Source organism: Dipteris shenzhenensis, chromosome 5 (genome assembly GCF_047967505.1).
Source record: "Dipteris shenzhenensis isolate YYH24624 ecotype China chromosome 5, Dip_SZ_1.0, whole genome shotgun sequence".
NCBI lineage: Eukaryota > Viridiplantae > Streptophyta > Polypodiopsida > Gleicheniales > Dipteridaceae > Dipteris > Dipteris shenzhenensis.
Window position 1 is genome coordinate 54,128,563 of NC_141600.1, and position 21,372 is coordinate 54,149,934.

The following is a 21,372-nucleotide window of genomic DNA, read 5'->3' on the forward strand; positions in this document are numbered from 1 at the left end:
GGTGAAGAGCAGCTCCCACACACTCTCCGCATGCATCACAATTCACATCAAAAGGTTTGTGTAGGTCTGGAACAACAAACATCGGCTTAGTTGCTAACTTTTCTTTGAGAGTGTTGAAAGATGTCCTTTGCCACTCTCCCTACTTGAAGACTACAAATTTCTTGGTCAAATCATGCAAGGGGCTGCGATTTGTGGGGACGCCCACAAGAAACTAGGATTAGCCCAAGAACTAGGAATGCATGTGTTTCACAAACCTTTAATGGGTTAAAGTGTTGGAGTTTATGTAAGACTTGGAAGAGTGCTAAAAGGCTCAAAAAGCTGGAGCAAGTCGCAAAAAGCAAGTCCCACACGGCAAAAAGCACCCAGGAGCAGGCACCATTAAAGGACCCACGGGGTTTTAAAAAGAGCATAAAAGCCGCCCCTAGGTGGGCTAAAAGTAGGAAAGCTTAGCTTTGTATAAACTAGCTTTAGAAAAGCAGGTCTAGCTTTTAGCTAGGCCAAGTCTATAAAAGAAGGGACCTCAGAGCTCCCAGATTCATTCAAGATTGTACTCAGATTCATGCTCTTCTCAGAGCCAGTTATACAAAGTTTATTTCTATTGCAATAAAGGCCTTCGGGGGTCCAGCCCTTAGTTCTGGGGCCTAGTGCTGTGTACTGTCTTCTTCTCTCTCTTCTAGTGCCCTTTTTCTTGCTGTGAATCAATTCCTCTACTCTTGCACGCTTCCCGAGGTGTTGTAGGGCTCATTCCAGCACCATATTTACTAGTTCTTGGCATGCAGAACCTATTTTTGAGGGCGAGATCCTGCTGTGAACTGTTTTTTCAGGCACATGGGCCACTACACCTATTGCGATTTGGATTTCCTGCCCTCTAGTTAGCCCTGGATTTGCTGCAAATTGTTCTAGGAGGTGTTTACTCTGCTGCGATCTGCCCCAAAGCCCTGAAGTTGCTACGATTTGATTCCACAAGGGTGTTTAGGATTTGTCGGATCTGTGTTCACCTTAAAAAGAGAGAAATTGTCCGTAACCCTTATTACATTGGCCACTGCCTTAGAGATTAATATTTCTAATACAAGGGTCATGAAAGTGCTTCGAGCACAAAGATGCATACAACAACAATGGATGCCATGCCTATCCAAGTGCTATGTACTTCCACTCTCCAATTAACAGACTCTTCATTTATAGATGACTCTCATCTATATCAATCTAGGATTTTCCAACAGACCACCTCTGAGTGAACATTGCATCATGCGTATGGGGAACCGCAAATTCTAGTAGAGTATCAAGACCATATGGCACAATCACATCAAGTCCAAACGTATGATTGAGGAGCTGAATATTCTGTCACTCAGTTTTAATAGAGAGCTTCTCTCCAGCATTGAGCTGCTCATTCAATTAGAAGAAGTATATTTTTCCAATAAAAGTAACAAGCTTTTCACAATCCTTTGGACCCTACAACCCTCGCTTTCTCAATTCTCTTTGAATGAACAATGAAGAGCCATTGATGGAAGTCTCCTTGAAAGGGTATACAAGTTTTGCTTCATTAATTAATGAAATTTCTCTAGTCTTTCTCACCTTTAAAAAAGTATTAATTTTCTAAAAACAAGAATGTCAATAATAATAAGATTCATACAACCTTTTTGCCACCAAGATCCTCTTTTCCATCTTGTCCTTACAATAGACTTCAAGGGGAACACGAGCTATTGCTGAAGTCTACTCCGATGGGCATGCATATAAATGACAACAAAAAGTCTCTCTAATTGTTTTCATGGCTACATCAGTGACCGGATTTATGGAAGACAAGAGAAAACAGCAAATAAAAAGATTCTCAAGAAGATTACTTGATAACCAGCTCCCCACAACTGAAGCAAAAATACCAACTGAAAAACAGTACTGAAACTTGCCTCCAAAGCTTGTGCAAAAGAAATATTGTTGAGGGTTGCCCACCGTTTAATCTGACTCACAGTTCTCTCCCCAATTCCTGTTTCATGAAGACCCAATGGAAGTGCAGTCAAAAATTCAGGTTCTATTGGAATGCCTCCAAACAAACAACAGCAACTTCTCTTGTGAGTCCAAGCAAGCACTGATGCAAGTCACAACGCAACTCAATCCTTAAGCTTAAAAAGAAGTCCTTTAAACAACTGAACCTTTCAGATCAAGCAGACAAACAACAGGAACTCACCACGCGGAGGTGTATTCAAGCAATACTCTAGTGCCACTTCATTTTCTTGATTTGCAATTAGCTGCAAATACATAATTAAAATTTTCACCTCCTGCATCATGAATTCATAGTATATCAGGTAGTTTGTACCAAAAAGCCACATGTAACAGTTTACCCCTGTACCTTTTTGACACACACAGATACCAAATTTAATCCTTAGATTGAAATCATGAAAATGCATTCAAGAGCTCTCCGTAGACACATCCTAAGACATTTACTCTGCCGTCAGCAATTCCTGAAAGTAGAGATTAAAACAGACCTAGTTGTCGCCTGTCTTTTCTTACCTTATGAGAATACAGAGGTGTGGATCCAACTATCCTGTAGGGAATCCGGGCTTTAACGAGCGATGTTTCGAGTACAAAGGACTGCAGGAGGGTATGGCATAATTAAAGGGAAAAGTCATAAGCAAGAAATAAAATGAACTTAATTGGTTCGAATTCAGATTAGGTAGCGTCTTCTTGTCAAGGTACCTGGGCTCGAGTTCGATATAATATGGAAACGTTTCCAAAGTCAGCTTGTCTCTGTCGAACAAGATTCTGTATTTCTGAGACAATAAAATCGGCTTCTGAATCTGGTCTGTCAAACTCGCCTATACGTATGGGGGGGGCCTTGTTTTCCTACAATCATATACAAGTTATAAATTCCCTGCAGGTTCTCAGGGTCAAAGGGCAGACAAATATCACTGTCACACACCTTCACAACGATGGGAAATTCCACTTTGGAAATAAACTGAAATAGGGAACCTTTGTGGGTACAAGACTTAGTGCTTGTAATGATCCAATCCGGCGCTCATAATGACTGTATTCGAGAATAACTGAAGCAGCCTTCAAAATATTTTCAGATGATCTGTAGTTTTTTTTCAGCTGGATAAAGGAAAAAAACTGTGAGCCAAATTTTATTCGTGATCATTGAGACTGAAACACAGTAACTTGCTTGTTTTTTTTCCCCATTTAATGTAGCTGTCCAAGTGCATGCCAGTAGGGGACAGAAACAATGACCTAGCAGTATGAGTCCAAGGCATTTATTCCACATCAACAACAGACATACAGAAAACACAAATTCTGATGGACACTTGACTGTCATTGCACACTACCAAATCAAACATAGAAGGATCCTAGAGTACATGCACAGTTTAATAGAAAGGACTGAAGTCTAGATAGCAGACTAATAGGCAAGTAGCATGAGATGTCTTGTATGTGAATTGTAAGCTTTTGAATGCAAGTCACATTTTTATACAAGGAGTGATTATAGCAAAAAGTCAATACAAATTACAAAAAGAATGAAGGCAAACAGCTCTATGACCTTTATGATATCAAGGGAAGCCATGCGATAGAGGTTAAATAATATCTTATTTGGAGGATAAAGTGAAAAAATGAGGGCCACACTCAAATTGTAAAATATATAATCTAGTTTCATAAGCTTTATGTGCTCTTGAATATCTGGTCGATTCATAAGCAATAAGCAGGGTTGAACGTGTTGAACATCTAACACCCCCCCTTCTCCGCCCGCCTCCCTCTCCCTCTCCTCCTCTCCTTTCCAGCAACGCCCTTCCCACCAAGAAAGTTGAAACAAACAAGAACGAAAAACAAAATGCAAAAAAAAAAAAAAAAGAAGAAGATAAGATACAAGTAACAAAACGATCATCACATCAGAGACTCTTCTTAAGATGAGTAGTACATATGCCCTCCTAGCCACATTACAAATGACTCGTTACCTCTTGTAGCCCTAAAATTGAAAAAACTCATGTTTCTAAAATGCATATGCTGTCTGCAAGAAGACTACAGCTATGGAAGTCAAAAAACCAGAACATGTTCTCACAAAGAGAAGGCAATCACAGGAATAGTTGAGCACAATTTCAAAAGAAATTTAGGCTTTAATACGATGAGGTCACTGTGAATTAAATGATTCCATGGACCAGCAGTTCGGGCAAACTACTACACATGCGCATACTACCTCACTCAGCTACCAGTACATGTACTCTCTCAATTACAACATGGTGGTCAAAATCTTGCCCATTCTCATAGGTCATCAGACTAGGGTCGCATTATGGGCTTATGCCCCAATACATTGGAGAATTCCCAAAATCTCCTCGATTTTCATAGGTTATCAAACTAGAGAGGCTTGTATTATTGTGCATATGCCCCAATCTCTTGGATAATGCCCTCGCAGGTTGTAATATTGTATCTGCACTTGGTTGTGATGCCTCATACAATGTATTTGGTCCTAGACCATTTCTAGAGTTTACATCTAGAATTTGACTTCGCTTCAATGGAGTATGGGAGGAAAACTTTGGAGGTGCAACTCAAACGATGGCTTCAATCTTTGAACGTGAGAGAGGGAGAGTCACTCTTCACTCATCTCACCAAGCTCAATGAAATCGCTAGACGGTTGGCAGCCATTGATTAAAAACAGAGGACAAGGATACTTTGAATTCTTTGCCACCATCATACAAAGGGTTTGTCTCCAACTCCAACATAGCTAATTCTGTAAGAATGCCTTCAAAGCAAGAGATGCTTAGGATTACTCTATTAGAGAGAGCATTTGATACAACACATGGAGAGAGAGCTCATAGGAACGGCCAAGATTTTGCAGCCGATGGAAATATAGCTCATGGTGCAATACAGAGATAGGGAGGAAGCGTGTGATTTGGAGCTATCTTGGGCACCTGTAAGTACATCGATTGGGCACAATGAGACGATGGCCTAAACACATCCTTTGGATCTTGGAACAACCTTGCACAACTACCACTGGGGGAGCAACTCATCGATTTGTCACACTTGAGAGGAGTAAGGTGATAGACAGCGAGACTGGATCCATTGGTCCATTCGCAGGCGCACTTCCCTCAACTAGGATCCCCTTAAAGTCAGATACAATTACCAATCCTAGTCACATGAATCTTCCACGTACTCACGACCGAGGACTTATTCTAGAGCCTCCTTTCTAGTAGTACAATATTACCTATGATCACACTCTTGATATGATATCACGGAGTAAGCGTCGGATGATCAAGCCACATCCAATGAGTCTTAGATACCATGCAAAGTATTGACTCTGCGCATGGGAGGAGTGTCTCCTTTAAAAGGTGCAAGGGGAACTTGGAGACTACTTTTACCATAAGCATACCCAATCCATCCTATTCAATTCTCCTACACCACTTGATTGGACAACCATAGATCATGGCCTCCCCGTGGACCTATCGTGAAAGACAATCGCTCTATTAACAGGTCTTGTTGACCTTCATTCCGGATTTTGGACACGGATTTGGTCAAGCCACCGGCCCCGAAAGATCTCCTACTTCTTCTATGTTGCAGCACATGAAGACCTTCTCCCGCAGATAGCAAGAGATGGTGCATGCCAGAGCTAGAAAATAACAAGTCAAACATGAAAGTTGTCTCTTTTTTAAAATGAAAAATGCATATAATTTAGGCCTAAATAAAAGATAAGCAAAATCTCAACCAATTTTTGACCATAATAGCTGGTTGAAAATCCACTAAAAGGTCAATTTTCATATACAATGGTACATGTCATAGCTCCACACTAGCCGTTTAGAAGTCAATCCAGCATTGCTAATGACGCTACCTAGCTGGGAGGTGCACACTCAAGATATCTCATGACTGTGACACAATTTTTCGAGTCTTCAATTAAGGGATGGTAGCCTAGCTCTTCAGGGGTCTACATAGTTTCCATTTCCACAAAGGCTGGCTCACGTACATAATTGATAGGCTGGGTCTCAACGTTGTGCTCACGCTGATCCCCATCTTTCTTGCTAGAGCCTAATGTTTGGGAGGCAATGACTAGTATCACAGCCTTGCATATATGGATTCCAAGATGTATCCAATGATGGGGACTACACAAGTGACCAAAAACGTCAATGTGAGGCATTTTTATAATGTGTAAACCACTATATTCAAGTTGTTCACGTTTATCATATATGTCAACCTCTAATCCTACGGAAGATTGAAAAAGTCTAAGATCTAAGAAAACACAAGAATCCTTTTTTGAAGTGCAGCTCAATTCACAAGAGTCACGAGGATAGATTCCTTCTCCAAAAGCACAAGCGTCTTTGTACATGAAGTCTTGAAAGTTAGGAACATCTAGTACAAATAAATAATCTATAAAACGCCTAGCTTGGCTATAGGGCAGGTATTGATAGAAATAAGATGTTGCATAAACTCAAATTCATAAGTGAAAAGATAAAAGTTTGCTAAAAAGACAGCACAATTAGTGCCCATAGGGATTCCTATAATTTGTTAAAACAAAGAATCACCTATTGTGACGTAAAGATTATCTAAAAGAAAATCTATCCAAGAGCAAACATCTTCAACACTTACTACCTTTGTGTATCTTTGGTTTTTAGGATCGATGTCATGATCTTTATTATTTAGCCACAAAAAGTCAAAACATAAAGTTGTTTTCTCAACTTTAGCGCTTTGCATCTATCGTTATCAAATCTCAGCTTCAAAACTTCAGCCATTATCTTTTTTTATTCTAAACTTCAGATCTTCCAGATTGATCTTTGTATAAAGCGTAGTAAAATCATAGGTTTGAAGGAGAATAGGAGACTCTTTTTCCTGAATGCTTCCACAGAAATTAATTTTTTTTACAATAGGAATCACTCCTACAAAGTCATTTAAAATCCAGCTTGAATTCGATGGGACATCTGCCTCCTTTAATAAGTCCCTCCAAAGTTCATGGACACTAGGCAACATGGCTCTGAAGCAGTAGCTTAGCCATTTAGAGACATCTGTCAAAGTAGTCTCACAAGCAGCTGCAATAAATCTTGGCCTTTTTGGAAACTTCCAAGCAGCACAAAGAAAAGAGATACCAGGATTGAAAACAAACTTTGAGGACTTGCAAAAGCTCTGGTGTTTTGAGATCAGATCCTTTTGAGAAACTAAGGCACGGGCATAAGTTTAGATGAGTTTACTTCTCTCAAAAGACATTCTAAGCAAAACTTTTGCAAATAAAAACAAAGTTATTGGAGCATTTGTCTGTATAAGAATGACAAAATTCCTATGGAATTTTTGAAGAAGAGTTTCATCTTCTTTAGAAAGATTATTACTTTGCTTTGAGCAATTAACTGAAGGGACTGAAGATGCAAGACATGGAATGGAATGGAAAAGAAAAGCAAGTCTAGGAAAGCATAATAAAAATGAAATAATGCGAGAAAGAAATATACAACTAAGCAAAGTACTTACATGATCAAGAAAGGCACGAGGCTTGATGAAAATGACAATGAAAGTACAATGTCTTTATAGGATATACACACACACTCTAAGTGTCAATGTATATGGGATAAGTCCCATAGTGACACATGGCACTTTAGGATATAAAGTAGTATAGTACTACTCTAGAACACACTAAAAGTCACTCAAATTGACTCCATTTCCTAACACCCCCCCATGGAGGAAAGGTGAGGGACTACTGGAATGGAACCAAGAACAGGACATGACAATGATGGTCATCAAAACTGTGCATGCCGGTCTAGAACACGGCATGGCTCCCACACAATCTCAGAGGCAAGTGAGCATGGCTCAGAGGCTAGTGAGCATAACATAGAAATCTCATCTAGCATGGCTCAGAGGCACATCATGCATGGATGCATGATCAACTTAGAGGTCTAGGAGACCAATGCACCAACAAATAGACCTATCAAAGCCAAAAACACATGGCTCCCGCAGTACATCCCCACCTGGCTCCAAAAACTAATGAGGAACATGGAGCCACACACCAAAAATATAAAAGAAATACATCATTTTAGGAGGACTATCCAAGGCAGAGGACCTTTATTGACTCAACACACATGATTTATTGCATTTATTTTTGGGAAACACCCCCAAGGTAGAGTACCCAAATATATTATGCTTTAGAAAGCAAAATCATGATCTCCATCATCCTCTAGATGTGGGAGACAGACTGTAAGAGCATGATCCTGTGTCAGCGGGTCATCTTCATTTGCATCATCACTAGTGGTGGATGCCACCCAACTGGCATGATCTTTCGATTATTGTTGAGCAAGCTTCTGGTAACACCTGTCCTCCGTATGACCGAGCTTGTTGCAGTAAGTGCACTTGAATGGCTTGAATGTCTTTCCTCATGCTGGTGGAGTCAATGGCCTAGGTCTCCATTTGCTGGTGGAGGCAAGTGCCTCTGTAGTATCAGTTGAAAAGGATGGAGATTCTTTGTTGCGGCGATCCTTTTCAAGCAAAAGAGACGCCATATCTTCGAATGTAGTCAATGCAATGCGAAGTACTTCAAGGGCATTCTCAAAGCGAGAAATCCCTTCCATACTTGTCATCAGGACAGCCATTTTGTCCTCGTCATCTAGGCAACACTTCAAATTGGAAGTTGTTGAACTAAAGATTGAATTTTTGCTATATGCGCAGTCAAAGTATCAAACTCTTCCATTTTCAGCTTATAAAATTGCATTTTTAGAAATACCTTGGAGTTGGTGAACTTGTTACCAAATATATCCTTTGCCTTGGACTTGAAGTCGATGTGATGAATCAATGAATCATCTAGGCAAAGCCCGATGATTGCAATGGCCCTCGAATTGTGTTGCTTCCAAATCTTTCGTGTTTGAAGCTCCGTTGATGTCTCAAGTGCTTCATCATCTTCGATGGCATTCCAAACATTCTCCTTCATGAGAAGGAGTTGCACTTTTGTTTGCCATGTGGGAAATCCGTCCCCCTTGAATTTGTCCACAAGGAGAGAGTTGGTGGAAAGCGAACCCATAAAGTTGGTAGTTAGGAGAGAGAAGACTCATGGATAGAATGAAGGGCACAAGCGAGCTGAGGGAGAAATGGAGGGCTAAGGAAGAAATGGGAGAAATGGCGGGCAAAAGGAAAAAAAATGACGGGCACAATGGAGATGTAGGAGAGAAAGAAATGGCAGGCAGAATACGGGCACCAACTTACGAGCAGCAGCCAAGAGAATGTTAGGCAGAAGAAGGAAATGGCGGGCTGGAGTAGAGGTCAACAATGAAGAGGATGGACAGCTCCACGTTGAGTTGGCTCCATCATGCTTGGGTTGTCAAATCATTGAGCTCCAGAACAAAATTCACGCGCAGAAACAAATTTCGTCACTTCTTGCAAGGGCTGTAACTTTTCATAGAAAACTCAGATTGCAATTATGTAAAACCGAAATTTGTAGTACTCAAGGTCCTCTACAACTTTGCTGAAGACACAAAGCCGTGATTCCGCTTCTAGATCCGGATAGAAGCGTCACATCGTCCGTAGGTCACAAAAAGATGTAGCTGAAGGAAGAAGAGAGGTAGCAGACCATGGCGTGGAGAAGAGAGCTCTAGATGGAATTGGAGAATGAGGGAGAGAGGCTTCAATGTCCTCAATCTCTTACCTCAATCTCTTGGAAGATAGTCTAGCTTTGATACCATATGAAGATGCAAGACATGGAATGGAATGGAAAGGAAAAGCAAGACTAAGAAAGCATAATGGAAATGAAATAATGCGAGAAAGAAATATACAACTAAGCAAAGTACTTACATGATCAAGAAAGGCATGAGGCTTATGAAAATGACAATGAAAGTACAATGCCTTTATGGGATAGGCACACACACTCTAAGTGTCAAATGTATATGGGATAAGTCCCATAGTGACACATGGCACTCTAGGATATAAAGTAGTATAGTACTACTCTAGAACACACTAAAAGTCACTCAAATTGACTTCATTTCCTAACAGGGACTTCTTCTATTTCAAAGCAAATTTCTTCAAAATCTTTCCTTTCCATTCTTATAAGATATTTTGAACTTGTAAACTTTCTTCTATTTGCAAAGAAAACTTTGAGATTCCCTTATCAATAGCTTTCAAAAGGCAAGACTCTTTAAAAGAGTATAATCGAAATTTCATGCCTTTCATGAAAAGATCTCTCAAGTTACTAGAAAGCCAAATTGAAGTATCAACTGTAACTACATGTCCTATATCAGCATCAATAAAGCTTGGAATATCTTACTTTTACAACAAGGTTCTCTAAGGATAGAAGATTTTGAATGCTCTGAAAGTCTTTTACCTATCTCTCCATAGTTGAAAGCCTTTTGTCCTAAAGTTTTTACATACTTCCAAGCTACCACTGGATGCTTCCAAATTCTTCTCACATAATGAGGGAGAGAATCCATCACTTCAGGGGACTTCAAAATTGAGCTCAAGCCTACCTTGTCAAGAAAAAGAGAAGTAAAAATAGAAATCATGAGTTTCTTATTTAGATAGAGTTCTTTGCTTGAAAGGAAGCTTTTAATTTCAAGAAGCGATCCAACAAAGTTTTAAGTTGTATATAATGGAGCTTATTTAGATTCAAATCCTCAAAAGAAAAGTTTTCCAAGGTGTATTGAAGTTCGAAAAGAACTTTGACATTATAATTTTCAATAACTTTTATTGAAAAAGGAACCAGAGACATTAATCTATCTAGGTAAAGGAGTCTTCGTTTATAGTCTCGAGAAGCAAAAACTCTTGGAACTGAGAAAGTTAAAGGACCTAAAAGAGGAGGAAGAGGAAATGAGGGAGGCAAATCATGATCAACATGTGAGATTGCAGGAGAGCTAGGATCACGATCAACATGTGAGATTGCATGAGAGCTAGGACAATCCCGTAACATAACTTCAGGTTTCCATACAAGGGTAGGTATATGACTATGTTGGTAAAGAGGAATGTTAAAGGGCTTGATATCAATTCTCCACATCATAGGGTTCTTTTTAGAGGTCCTTTTAGTCTTACGATGAGTTGATTTTCCTTCCAAATTAAAACCTCTTGGGAAGAAAGTATGTAAAGTTCTCATCCAAAACAATTCACGAGGTCAAGCAGCCTTGTAAAAATCCTTGGCATTATTAAAATGGCCCTTTATATGCTCAATAGGAAAGCAATGAAAAGATTTGAAACCAGATTTTGCCATTGCCGCATATAAGGGTTTTGAATTCTCAATCAAGGAATTCTTCCTCTGAACTTTTCTAGCTTCCCTAATCTAGGAACATGCCCAAACTCATCCTCTGCTGCCGGAAATCACAATATGCATTTTCGAAATATCTTTCACAACCACAAATTGAAAGAAATCCTTCATTAGTTGCTACTCTGGCTTTCTTTTTTATCCTTTTGACTCGAACCTGAAATGTGGCAATATTAGGAAAGTCATTGTCCAAAGCATTCTGCATGTGCCGGTATTCAGCTCCCCTCCAACCATAGATTGCCTGCCAAATGAAAAGAATCAGCTACACGGGACCTCATTTCCTATGTTATAACCAGCTTAAGACTCAATGAGGTTACACATAAACGTTGCTGTCAATGTAAGGATCGAAACATTTGGGGGCGAGACCATCAGGGGCCCCCTCTCAGGGCTTTTACATAATGGTTCCAGGTTGAGTCACTAAACAAGCATCTTAGAGAATGATACTCCCATGAAAGACCCACCTGCAGTTACAGCACCACAGCTTTTAAGGACACTGTCCAAATTGTTTATATGTATGGATCCATTCAATTGGTCACGACAAAGGAGCAGGATAGCCAGTGTACAACTGATAAGAAGAAAATCATAGAATTACAGAAGAAAAAAAAAACAGGAGGGGCCCTCTCTCAGGACTTATATATGATGATTCCGAGTTAAGTCACTAAACAAGCATCTTAGAGAATGATACTCCCATGAAAGATCCTTTACCAGCAGGCATCATGGGAAAGCTTCCAGAATCCCATATCTTGAGGACAAGCTGCTCTTGACCCCCTGTTTCATCTCTCTGATATCCCTCTGAAGGAACATAATGCAAATAACACTGGACACCTCAGGAAGAGACATTTGAATCCCTAATGAAATCTGAAAACTTCTGGTTTTTCCCTGGTGATCATTGGGAAGAAGTCCGGTTCCAGCTGGTAATATTGCCTAGGAGAGGAAGTTTCAGAGTGGTGGCCCTTGGTCTCGCCACAGGGGCTCTCATGGCAGCGCCCTCGACTTGCCATGCCATTAAGGTCCTTCTCTGTCTAGCAAACAAGAAGCAGGTGAAGCAAGCAGTTCAATCACTCCAAGACGAAGCAATGATAGGCTCTCACTCGTACGAGGCACTAGGTGCACCATTGGATATAGGAGAGCTTAGCACTAGAAGGTGACACATCCAAGATGTCACCATCTACAAGACATAAGTCTTTCTTCTCTAGCTGCGCTCACCTAACACTACCACGGCACTTGTGGAGTAGAGTGCCATTTTCCTCAGCCTGCATCTGGTGTTCTCTTTCCTTTGTACCATGGTTTCAAGGATATGGACACGACCCACCACGTGCCCCGCTTCCCGAGCACCCAAGGGAGTTCACGGTTATCCTTCCCTCCATTGGTCGCACTTTTGGCATGGTGCTGTATTCTTTGCCAGACACAACAGCTTCGGTCGTGGTGGACGATGGGGTTCCTAGACTCAGGCTGGTTGTCTAGAGTCTAAAGTCTTTGCTGAAGGAGATTTACCTTGAGACCCTAGACGGGAGAGAGTTGTGTCAGTGTTGAGGTCCCAGGGTTACCAGGACAATGCGTATGGTGTAGATAGATGGGTCACCTTGCACATGACTGCCCTAGGGGAAAGAGATGCCACCCCCCCCCCCCCCCTCTCAAAGCTCTACCGAGACAGCAAAGGGAGCCTCAGATTGATAAGGCTCAAGGTCCTCACAGCTAATAGCAGCCCCAGACCCCTTGGGTGGAGCCTTCTGAGGGACAGTGGACCAAGGTTGGAAAAAAGAAAAAACCAAGCAAGCAGGTGGCGAAGAATTGCGCTAGACTCAAAGAGAAGGTGCAAGTAGGGCCTGAGGCAGCACACATGCTTAGGGAAAGCACAATTACGGAGCACCTCCTCTAGTTGCCCTCAGCCGCCAGAGGATGTTCAATCTTTCAACAAATCCCTTGGTAGTAGGGGCCCAAGGTACACACGCACCTGCACAACAACAGGAAGTAGGAGCTCTCAATGCTCTGCGACTCTACCCACCTTCTCTTGCATTTTGGGACAAGGGTCTAGAGCTCTTAGATACCTTGCAAAGCAGCAAGGCACTAGAGCTTCCGCTACTTCAGCAATCGATGCCCCTCCCATTCGCCCTTCCACCCCTCCTGATCTCCCCCCTCCCCCCCCCTCCTCCTCCCACTCTCCCTGCTGTACCCACTGTACCTACCAGCCCCACACCCTCCTCTCTGCCTCACTTCTGCCAGCACTCCAAAGGTTAAGGGGAGACTCAGCCATGACAAAGGCTAGCACTAAAGGAGAAGGCTAATCAAAAATTAGTCCACATTCTTTTCATTCAAGCTACAATCAAGCTACAATTGAAGCTCATGACCATCATCCCTTAAAAACACAACAAATAGTGCAGTTTCAAATCTCATGACAATCACTCACAAGATTGAAAACTATATACTCTATCAAGCATAACAGGGACTATCATCCCAACTGAGTTCGTCCGTGTTCAACACAAGATATTGAGATTGCATTCACAATGGAGGAAACTAACCAATGAAAAGGCATTAGATCAAGATAGGCTCCTTGCAAAGGCAATGAAATGGGACGACCAAAAATAAAGAAGATCCTCACAACAATACCAAACAGCACAATAGTAGATGATTTTCCGAAGGATTGGTGAACTATTAAAATAGTCCCATTTTCAAAGGAAAAAACAATGAAGGTAAAGATAACTACAACAGTGAGCAGCCATGGTGCCTGCCACAATTTAATGCAGAAATTGGTGGACAAGGAGAAAGCAATCACCACCTCAGGCATACTTTAGACCAAAACACTTCACCATTCACCACATGACCACAATAAGAACACTAGCAAAAGGGACAAATAAAGCAACTATTCTATTGATGCTTTGTAAAGCATGCAAATAGATCCAATGGGATCTCCGATCATATCATATTGTGGGAGAATTTAATAATCAGTTATTAAAGAAAAGTCATATCTCAACAAATTTTGATAATATCTCAATACACTCCGTCAAACGCCATTAAAATGTCAACCTTGACAGCAGAAAGAAAGAAAGAAAGAAGGACTATTAACATCCACTGGAAACCAAAGGCTTATGGGACGATAGAACCATCTAGTACATCAGCTTAGGGAGGGCACATGGCAGCTCCCACAGAGTGCAGAAAGCAACTCCATTTATTTAGAATACCTAGATTAAATCCTAAAAAGACATATATAATCGACCATACATCATTTTAAGATGGAGAGGTTCTCCTTTACAATTTCAAATACAAACCTGATCTATATCTCCAACTACAAATAGGTTTTTGTACTTCAAAGCAAGCATGCGAATCAGGTCGTATTGAACCTGTCCACAATAGATCATATGAAAATTAGGTTTTGCATTTTGACCTCCTACACTACAATAAAAGCAAAAGCACATCAGTAAATATCTTATGCCAAGAATAAATCATAACATGCATTATCAATTTGGCCTCCTTGTTTTTTTTTTGCAAAAAGAGACTTCTATTAAGTATTAAAGAAAACTGTTAGAGCAAGCTCCATACCGGATACACCATGCAATGTGTGAAAAGCTCAAGAACCAAAAAGAAAGGATTGGGGCTGATAGTGCCATCTCAATCCGGTAGAAACCTCCGAGAAAAAGGGAGAACTCCTCCAAACTCGAAGAAATACAGTCCATCTAGAAGAGGCTGCCCGTGAAGGGCCTTGCATGCTAGCCCATATGGCTATCAAAGTGTGAACCATGTCAGTCCAAATACCCGTGAACACCTGTGATGGGTGTATCTAGGTGCCATCCAAGGCCTCTGTACATCTGGCTCTCCAAATGTGCCAAGAGGAAATGCTAGCTTGGCCTCCTTGTTTCATGGCATGATTCAACTTAATGTAGCAATGTGTCTCTTTGTTTTAGAACAAAAGCACCATGAACATGCATCGAAGACAGAATGTATAGTACTATAGGAGTCAGCTAGGACAAAGGATTCAACCTTGATTTCCATGTATTCAAATTCAATGCATCAACAACATGTTTGCTCGTGTGTATATGGAATTCATAACAAAGTAAATGGAAGGAATTGCTGCAAATTAGTTTCAGTTATGAAGGGATGGGCATACATGGAGAAGATTAATGGGGAAAGGCCTCCAGCAAGTGGAGATGCAAAATGGAGATTATATTTTAAGCTTTGCTTAATGGGTAAGCATAAGCTATGGACACCATCTACTTTATTGTCTCGATCACATTCCTATCATATACAAAGAGATCAACACCTTCAGAACAATGTATGCAAAACCTGATCATATGTGCATATTGTCCACAGAGGGTTATTGCAGTTGCAGATAGCATTACTCACAGCCTCTTCCCAAAACCATTTGATTTTCAAGAAGCAACTGCTTCCAACTCTTAAGCCCAACAATCAAAGCCCTAGCCACAATCTTTGCCCATTGGGCCTTGCTCTATATTCAAATGTCTAAGATACATCAACCTTGCTAAATTGTAAAGTCAATGTGACCCACCATACCCTAGCATTAGTGTCCTCACATTGATTCATGGCATTAAGTAAAAGATCTGCAAAGCCTACATGTCCGACATTAGAAGCATAAAAAAAGTAATGTACAAGCATAAAAAAAGTAATGACAAGAGCAAAAAATAACATAGTTGTTAGTATTTGCATAATTGGGACCAAAGTAAGATGGGTTGCAATCCATAGAACCATACCAACCAATTGTATGCTTGTCATGTCTCATAGTTCATAATTGTGAGTAGAACCAAGTCTGAGTCTGATGGTACCAATGAGAGCCAGATGACACTTAATTAGATATGTTATCTTTCTCTTCACATTGTCAAGTTCATGAGACATTGTTGAGGGGGGAACATCAGCACCCACAAAAAAACAAAAAAAGCTATGAATAGCTCTTAGAACACTGATGGAACCATCCATCTTCCTCTCATCCCATGTAGAATCTCTTACTCTCTCTCTATTTGCCAATTATCTTGAGGCAAGATAGTAGGCATCCATTATAAACTCAAGCCCGCCTCATACGGCGCCTACAAGACTTGGGTTATGACCAGGAGATCATTTGGGCTGTCATGGCACTTTACGAGAGAGTTTCTGACAGAGTTCGGGTAGGATCCGGGTGGACAGACGAGATCATGAGTACCATCGGGGTCAAACAAGGGTGTCCTTTGTCGCCTACCTTGTTTGGCCTCTACATTGACGAGCTTGAGACAGTGATGCAGACACAGGGGGTGTAGGTTGCTCTCTTGCGGGCAAGCTGATCTAGATTTTTCTCTATGCAGATGACGTGGCTCTCTTGTCTTCCTCAGCAGAGGGGCTTCAGAGACACCTAGATGCACTGCAGTCCTTTTGTCAGTCTCATGATTTGAAGGTCAACCTGGGTAAAACCAAGGTCATGATTTTCAATGCATCTCGAGCCATCATGCGTTAGGAGCAGTTCACATTTGCGGGCTCATCTGTTGAGATAGTTTCATCATACACTTATCTTGGGGTTATCTTCTCCAGACCGAGCTTCATTATGAGACCCACGATGCAGGCACGCTTGAGTAGAGGGTATGCCTCATTGGCCAGGCTAGAGAGGCAGTGCTTCCACTCACACTTTCAGGATCCACGCACCAAGGGGTTGCTTTTTGACTACTCGGCTCGCCTAGCGGGGATGTACGGCAGTCCTTGTTGGGGGCCAGACTTGTCGGATATAGAGTGGGCCTGTGTGGAGTGGCTACAGGTTCTCATGCTATCACGGATGATTCGTGGTAAGTCATCCGTTCCTCACCAGATCATTCAGGCTGAGTTTGGGTCACCCCCTTTACAACTAGATGCTGCATTTCAGGTCATCACATATCTATACCGAGTTAGGGAATATGGGGATTATACCTCGGGGCGTAGCAGGCTACCATGGATAGCTCTATCCTCTTCTATGGCACTTGCAGCAGGAGGAGATGAGAGGTGCTGGTATGCATGTACAGGGAGATGGTTTGAGCGACTGGGGCTCCACATGGATAGACTACCTCCCTTCCACTATAGCATGGATGCTCCGTTCTCTCCCCTCTTATCACACGAGGTCAACCAGGTTATCCGTGAGGATCTACTACAGCTACACACTTTTTGGACCTGGTTGGAACCGAGTGAACTCCCAGTGAAGCTTAGCTTCTACAGAGATCACTTCTTACATATCACAGCGGAGGGTTTCATTGACCCACCAGGATACACATAGATTCACCTACCCCACTCGATGAGGATCTCTCTTGGGCAGTTCCGGGTCTCTTCACACAGACTTCGCATCGAGAGCGGTAGAGCAGAGCGACTACCCAGGGAGCGGCACACATGCACACTATGTGACATACAGGAGGTTGAGACAGAGGAGCATTTCATCTTCAGGTGTCCTGTGTACTATGAGATCCGAGGACGTTTCCACTGCCTCTTCAGAGATAGTTATGCGAATTTAGCCCATTTCCTCTCCTACCCAGACCAGCGGTGTTTGGCAGGTTTCATTCATGAGGCACTTAGACTCCGCGAGAGGATACTCCAAGCACGGAGACACGAGCAGACTTCTTCCTCGGTTGATCCCTCTCAGAGCTCTATCACGGAGTTCTTTCAACTAGATCACATGGACCCCAACGAGACGAGGCCTCGACATGACCATGACCTGGAGCCCGTGACCCGACAGCTCAGACAGAGGATCGACACACAGATCACACTTGGAGACATCCCCTCGTTGTTTAGAGTCGAAGCCCAACCGACGGGGGTCATAGTAGCCCTAGTTAGATGCAGAGCTACGACCAGGAGACGTGCTAGGACCGCACCTCTGAGTGGCCGACAGCACTCTATTGCCGACTTCATGCCTCCACTACCTCATCCATCCTGATATGTTGCTGTTGTTGGGGATGATGATGATATTGATGATGATGCTGAGATTGATATATAGTCGACCATCGATATGACTATGTTGTACTTAGGACTTAGTATTTTCATTCTGCATTTTTTGCATTTTGCATTGGTATGGACGCTCGTTTAGTAGCTCCACTACCACAGCTCGTTGTATCAGGATTTTCAGAGTCTCATAGACCCATCGGTCTTCCGAAGACTTTAATAAACTTTCTTTCTTTCTTTCTTTCTCTGACCAAGGCAAGAATTGTGTGAGCTACATGCAATGCTGTTATAGAAAACATGTCAACACACTAATGTTTTCTTAATCTGATAAGCAATGTTAAGTTGATAAACAACGTTAGGTTGCAGTTATCTTAGATCTTGGAGTGCAAATTTAAATTGGGAGTATAAGCCACCTAGAGATAAAGTACTTGCAAACATACTTACTAATTGACAAAAGGCTCCATTTTGCCACCACAAATCTATATTATAGTTGTGCGCACGAGACCCAAATCAGGAAAGCAAGGGACTCAATCCGAATCGATTGAATTTAAACGAAGCATGTTGCTTTGTAAAAAAGACCAGTCAACGCTATTATAGATTTCTTGGATTCAAGGATTCCAACTGAAGATTTGGAAACCCCATGTTCACATTATTGAACTTACTCTCACAATGGCTCCAATCATGCCCTTAAACAAATTCAAATCAAGAATTTGACTCCAGTTCAATGAAAGAGTCTAGGGTCCCCGAGAGGATGATTCAATAATTATTTTTGCAAGGTACATGTGGCACTACGTCCAATGTCACTCAAAGACTTAATATAGATCTAGGGTTTCCTACAATACTCATTGTTTCTTGGTATTTCAGAGCGCAATTCATTTCATCTTCTCAAACTTTCTCCAATGTCGTGTGCTCTGAGCTCTCTGACGAATCTCACATCCGCTCTCCTAGGGCAATCATACAGGCTGCACACAAACATACAGCTGGGAATCCCTCGAGGTGATCTATAGGCATGAACAACAACTATGAGAAGTCTCATCACCATAACTTACTCCACACTCATGCACTAAGCTTGCAAGGATGTGGGAGTACTCTATGCAGCTAAGGACACCAAGCACATAGCCCAAACAACTTGGCATGTGCTAAAAGATGGTTTAGAACAAGACAGCTCTTTTTTTAAGTCCAACAAGTTGGGAGGACCATAAAAATAGGCGCACATAATTGCACAAGAAAAAAATCAAATTTAATTTAAATTAACAAACTTGCTGGGAAATTTTGTATGGCAGCCCTTTCAATTAAAAACAGCAAAGATGGTATCTATTAAGTCTATACTACATTCGTTCACATCAAGCGAGGTGACAATAGAAAAAACGGACTCAAAACTATAAAGGTAGCATTCTTCTAGTGTGGGTTGCAATTTTTTCTAATTCTAACAGTCTATTTGACTTTGGTTGTGACCGTTCACCTTTGGATGCAATTTGGCACACACATCGAAACCTTTCTATGCATTTATGATAGTTTTGACATCAAATGAGCTTCGAGACATAACACAATGTGAGTCTCCCTCCCCGAGCTACTCCCCTCTACGGCTGCCTTCCTGCTCCTAGCCTCTCCTTCCCCTCCCTCAGCCCCCTCACAGCCATTACCCCACCCCCTCTCAGCCCCCCTCCACCTCCTGCTCCCTCCTCTCAGCCCCGCACTCTCTCAGCCTCTCCCCGCTTCCTCCCTCTTCCCTTCCCCCGCTACCTGCCCCCTCCTCCACTCTCCACCCCCTCTCAGCCCCCTCCCCCACTACCTGCCCCCGCCCCCTTTCAGCTCCTTCTCTGCCTCCTTTTCTCCCCCCTCCACTCCCCTCCCCGTCCCCCCTCAGCCCTTCCCCCGCCTCCTTGCTCCTCAGCCCTCCCTCGCCTTCTCTCTACCCCTACCCATCTCCTTCCCCGTCCCCCTCTCAGCCTCTCCCCCTCCAACCCCCCTTCCCTCCTCTTCCCGCCTCCTTCCCTCCTTAGCCTGCTCTCTATCATCCCCTTCTCCTCCTCCCCTCAGCCTCTCCCCGCGCCCTCTCTCTACCCCGTCTCCTATCCTTCCAACCCCTTCCTTTCCTTGCAGCAGGGTCGCCGGACGGAGCTTTTATATGTGTTTAAATCGGCCTTCGCACCTCGATTGGCGATGGATTTTCAATCAGCCAATCCTATCCCGATTCCACCATCGACGAAAACAGTCACATTCTCAAAGACAAGTCGCAGCAGCTCAAGAAGGATGTAGAACTTGACAGTTCTACCACTTTGATTGCACGCATCTATGGGTCTCATCCTTCGAGATCACAAGCTAGAGACTCGATGCTTGCGGCGCTCCCCTCAGACCTCAGCCCTCGACTCAAAGATGTTCGCTTACTAGGGCGAAGTTACTTCCAAGTTGTTTTTGATTCACCGGAGGCTGCAAGCGCCAAGCTCAAAGCTGGGTACTTGCAATTGGGACATATAGATGGATCACAGGTCCACCCTTTTCATACCTTGGCCAGTATTTGGGCTGATACCATTCACACATCATGGCCAGTTGGGCAAGCATGCAAGGGTCCTCCCGGGCAGCCTTTGCCATGACAGTTATAATCCTTACGGAATGGAGGGGCTCCCCCATTTTCTCAGAGACTGGCATTTTCAGCCTCAACCTTCGTTTCTCTCCAACCCTTTTTGAGTTTTCCTTTACTCTTCTAGAGTGTTTTTTCTCATGCCCAGCATGATATATTTCCGCATCGAGCTTGCTCACGCGGGTTATTTCATACTTAATAGAAGTAACTTTCATGGAAAAAAAAAAAACTTCGAGACAATGAATTCTTCCTGAAAATCATATCTGTCCTGAACAACTCACTATCTCCTCGAAGTTCCTAGGGTGTGAAAGACACCGTACAAATCAGCTTCCAAAAGGAGCTAAGGATGGTAAGTACTGAGAGGAAAAGACTGACTGTCAGAAGAGAACTAGCCTGTTTCCAAATATCCCAGCTCACTGCCTAGGGAATCTTTGGAACAGGGGCTAACAACTAGGGTGGTGGTCTATACATCCAGCAAATATCAGACTCTTACATGCCAAGCCTTGCAGCAATGAGCTCACCTTTCGGCAGCCGCTCTCGATCCTGGAGTACTGCACTCCCAGATGGCACACAAAGTCAAGATGATGTCTTGCCAGATAGCGACTAGGGTCGCCGTCAAAAGGACCTGCTGGTTCCCCATCACCTGACTGCACCACAAGACCCAGATGTTCCAAGCAGTAATGTTGAACACCATCTCCCAAACACGATCCTTTGGCAAAGACGCCAAGTGTAAACAAGAAGGCGA

General features: G+C 42.5%; 1 protein-coding gene across 3 annotated transcripts in view; it reads right to left on the minus strand.

Moving 5' to 3' along the window:
• Positions 1–21,372, minus strand: part of LOC147902205 (uncharacterized) — a 162,216-nt gene that overhangs the window by 40,687 nt on the left and 100,157 nt on the right. For 2 of the 3 annotated variants that reach the window (XM_087375268.1, XM_087375269.1), the window contains exons 7-13: positions 14,440–14,511; positions 11,331–11,414; positions 2,962–3,081; positions 2,689–2,835; positions 2,503–2,583; positions 2,180–2,270; positions 1,902–1,978 (exon numbers count right to left, since the gene is read on the minus strand). In XM_087375268.1, coding sequence (XP_087231394.1) covers positions 1,902–1,978; positions 2,180–2,270; positions 2,503–2,583; positions 2,689–2,835; positions 2,962–3,081; positions 11,331–11,414; positions 14,440–14,511 — 672 coding nt within the window. The remainder of the gene's footprint in view (positions 1–1,901; positions 1,979–2,179; positions 2,271–2,502; positions 2,584–2,688; positions 2,836–2,961; positions 3,082–11,330; positions 11,415–14,439; positions 14,512–21,372) is intronic. The other variant, XM_087375270.1, reaches the window with a different exon arrangement.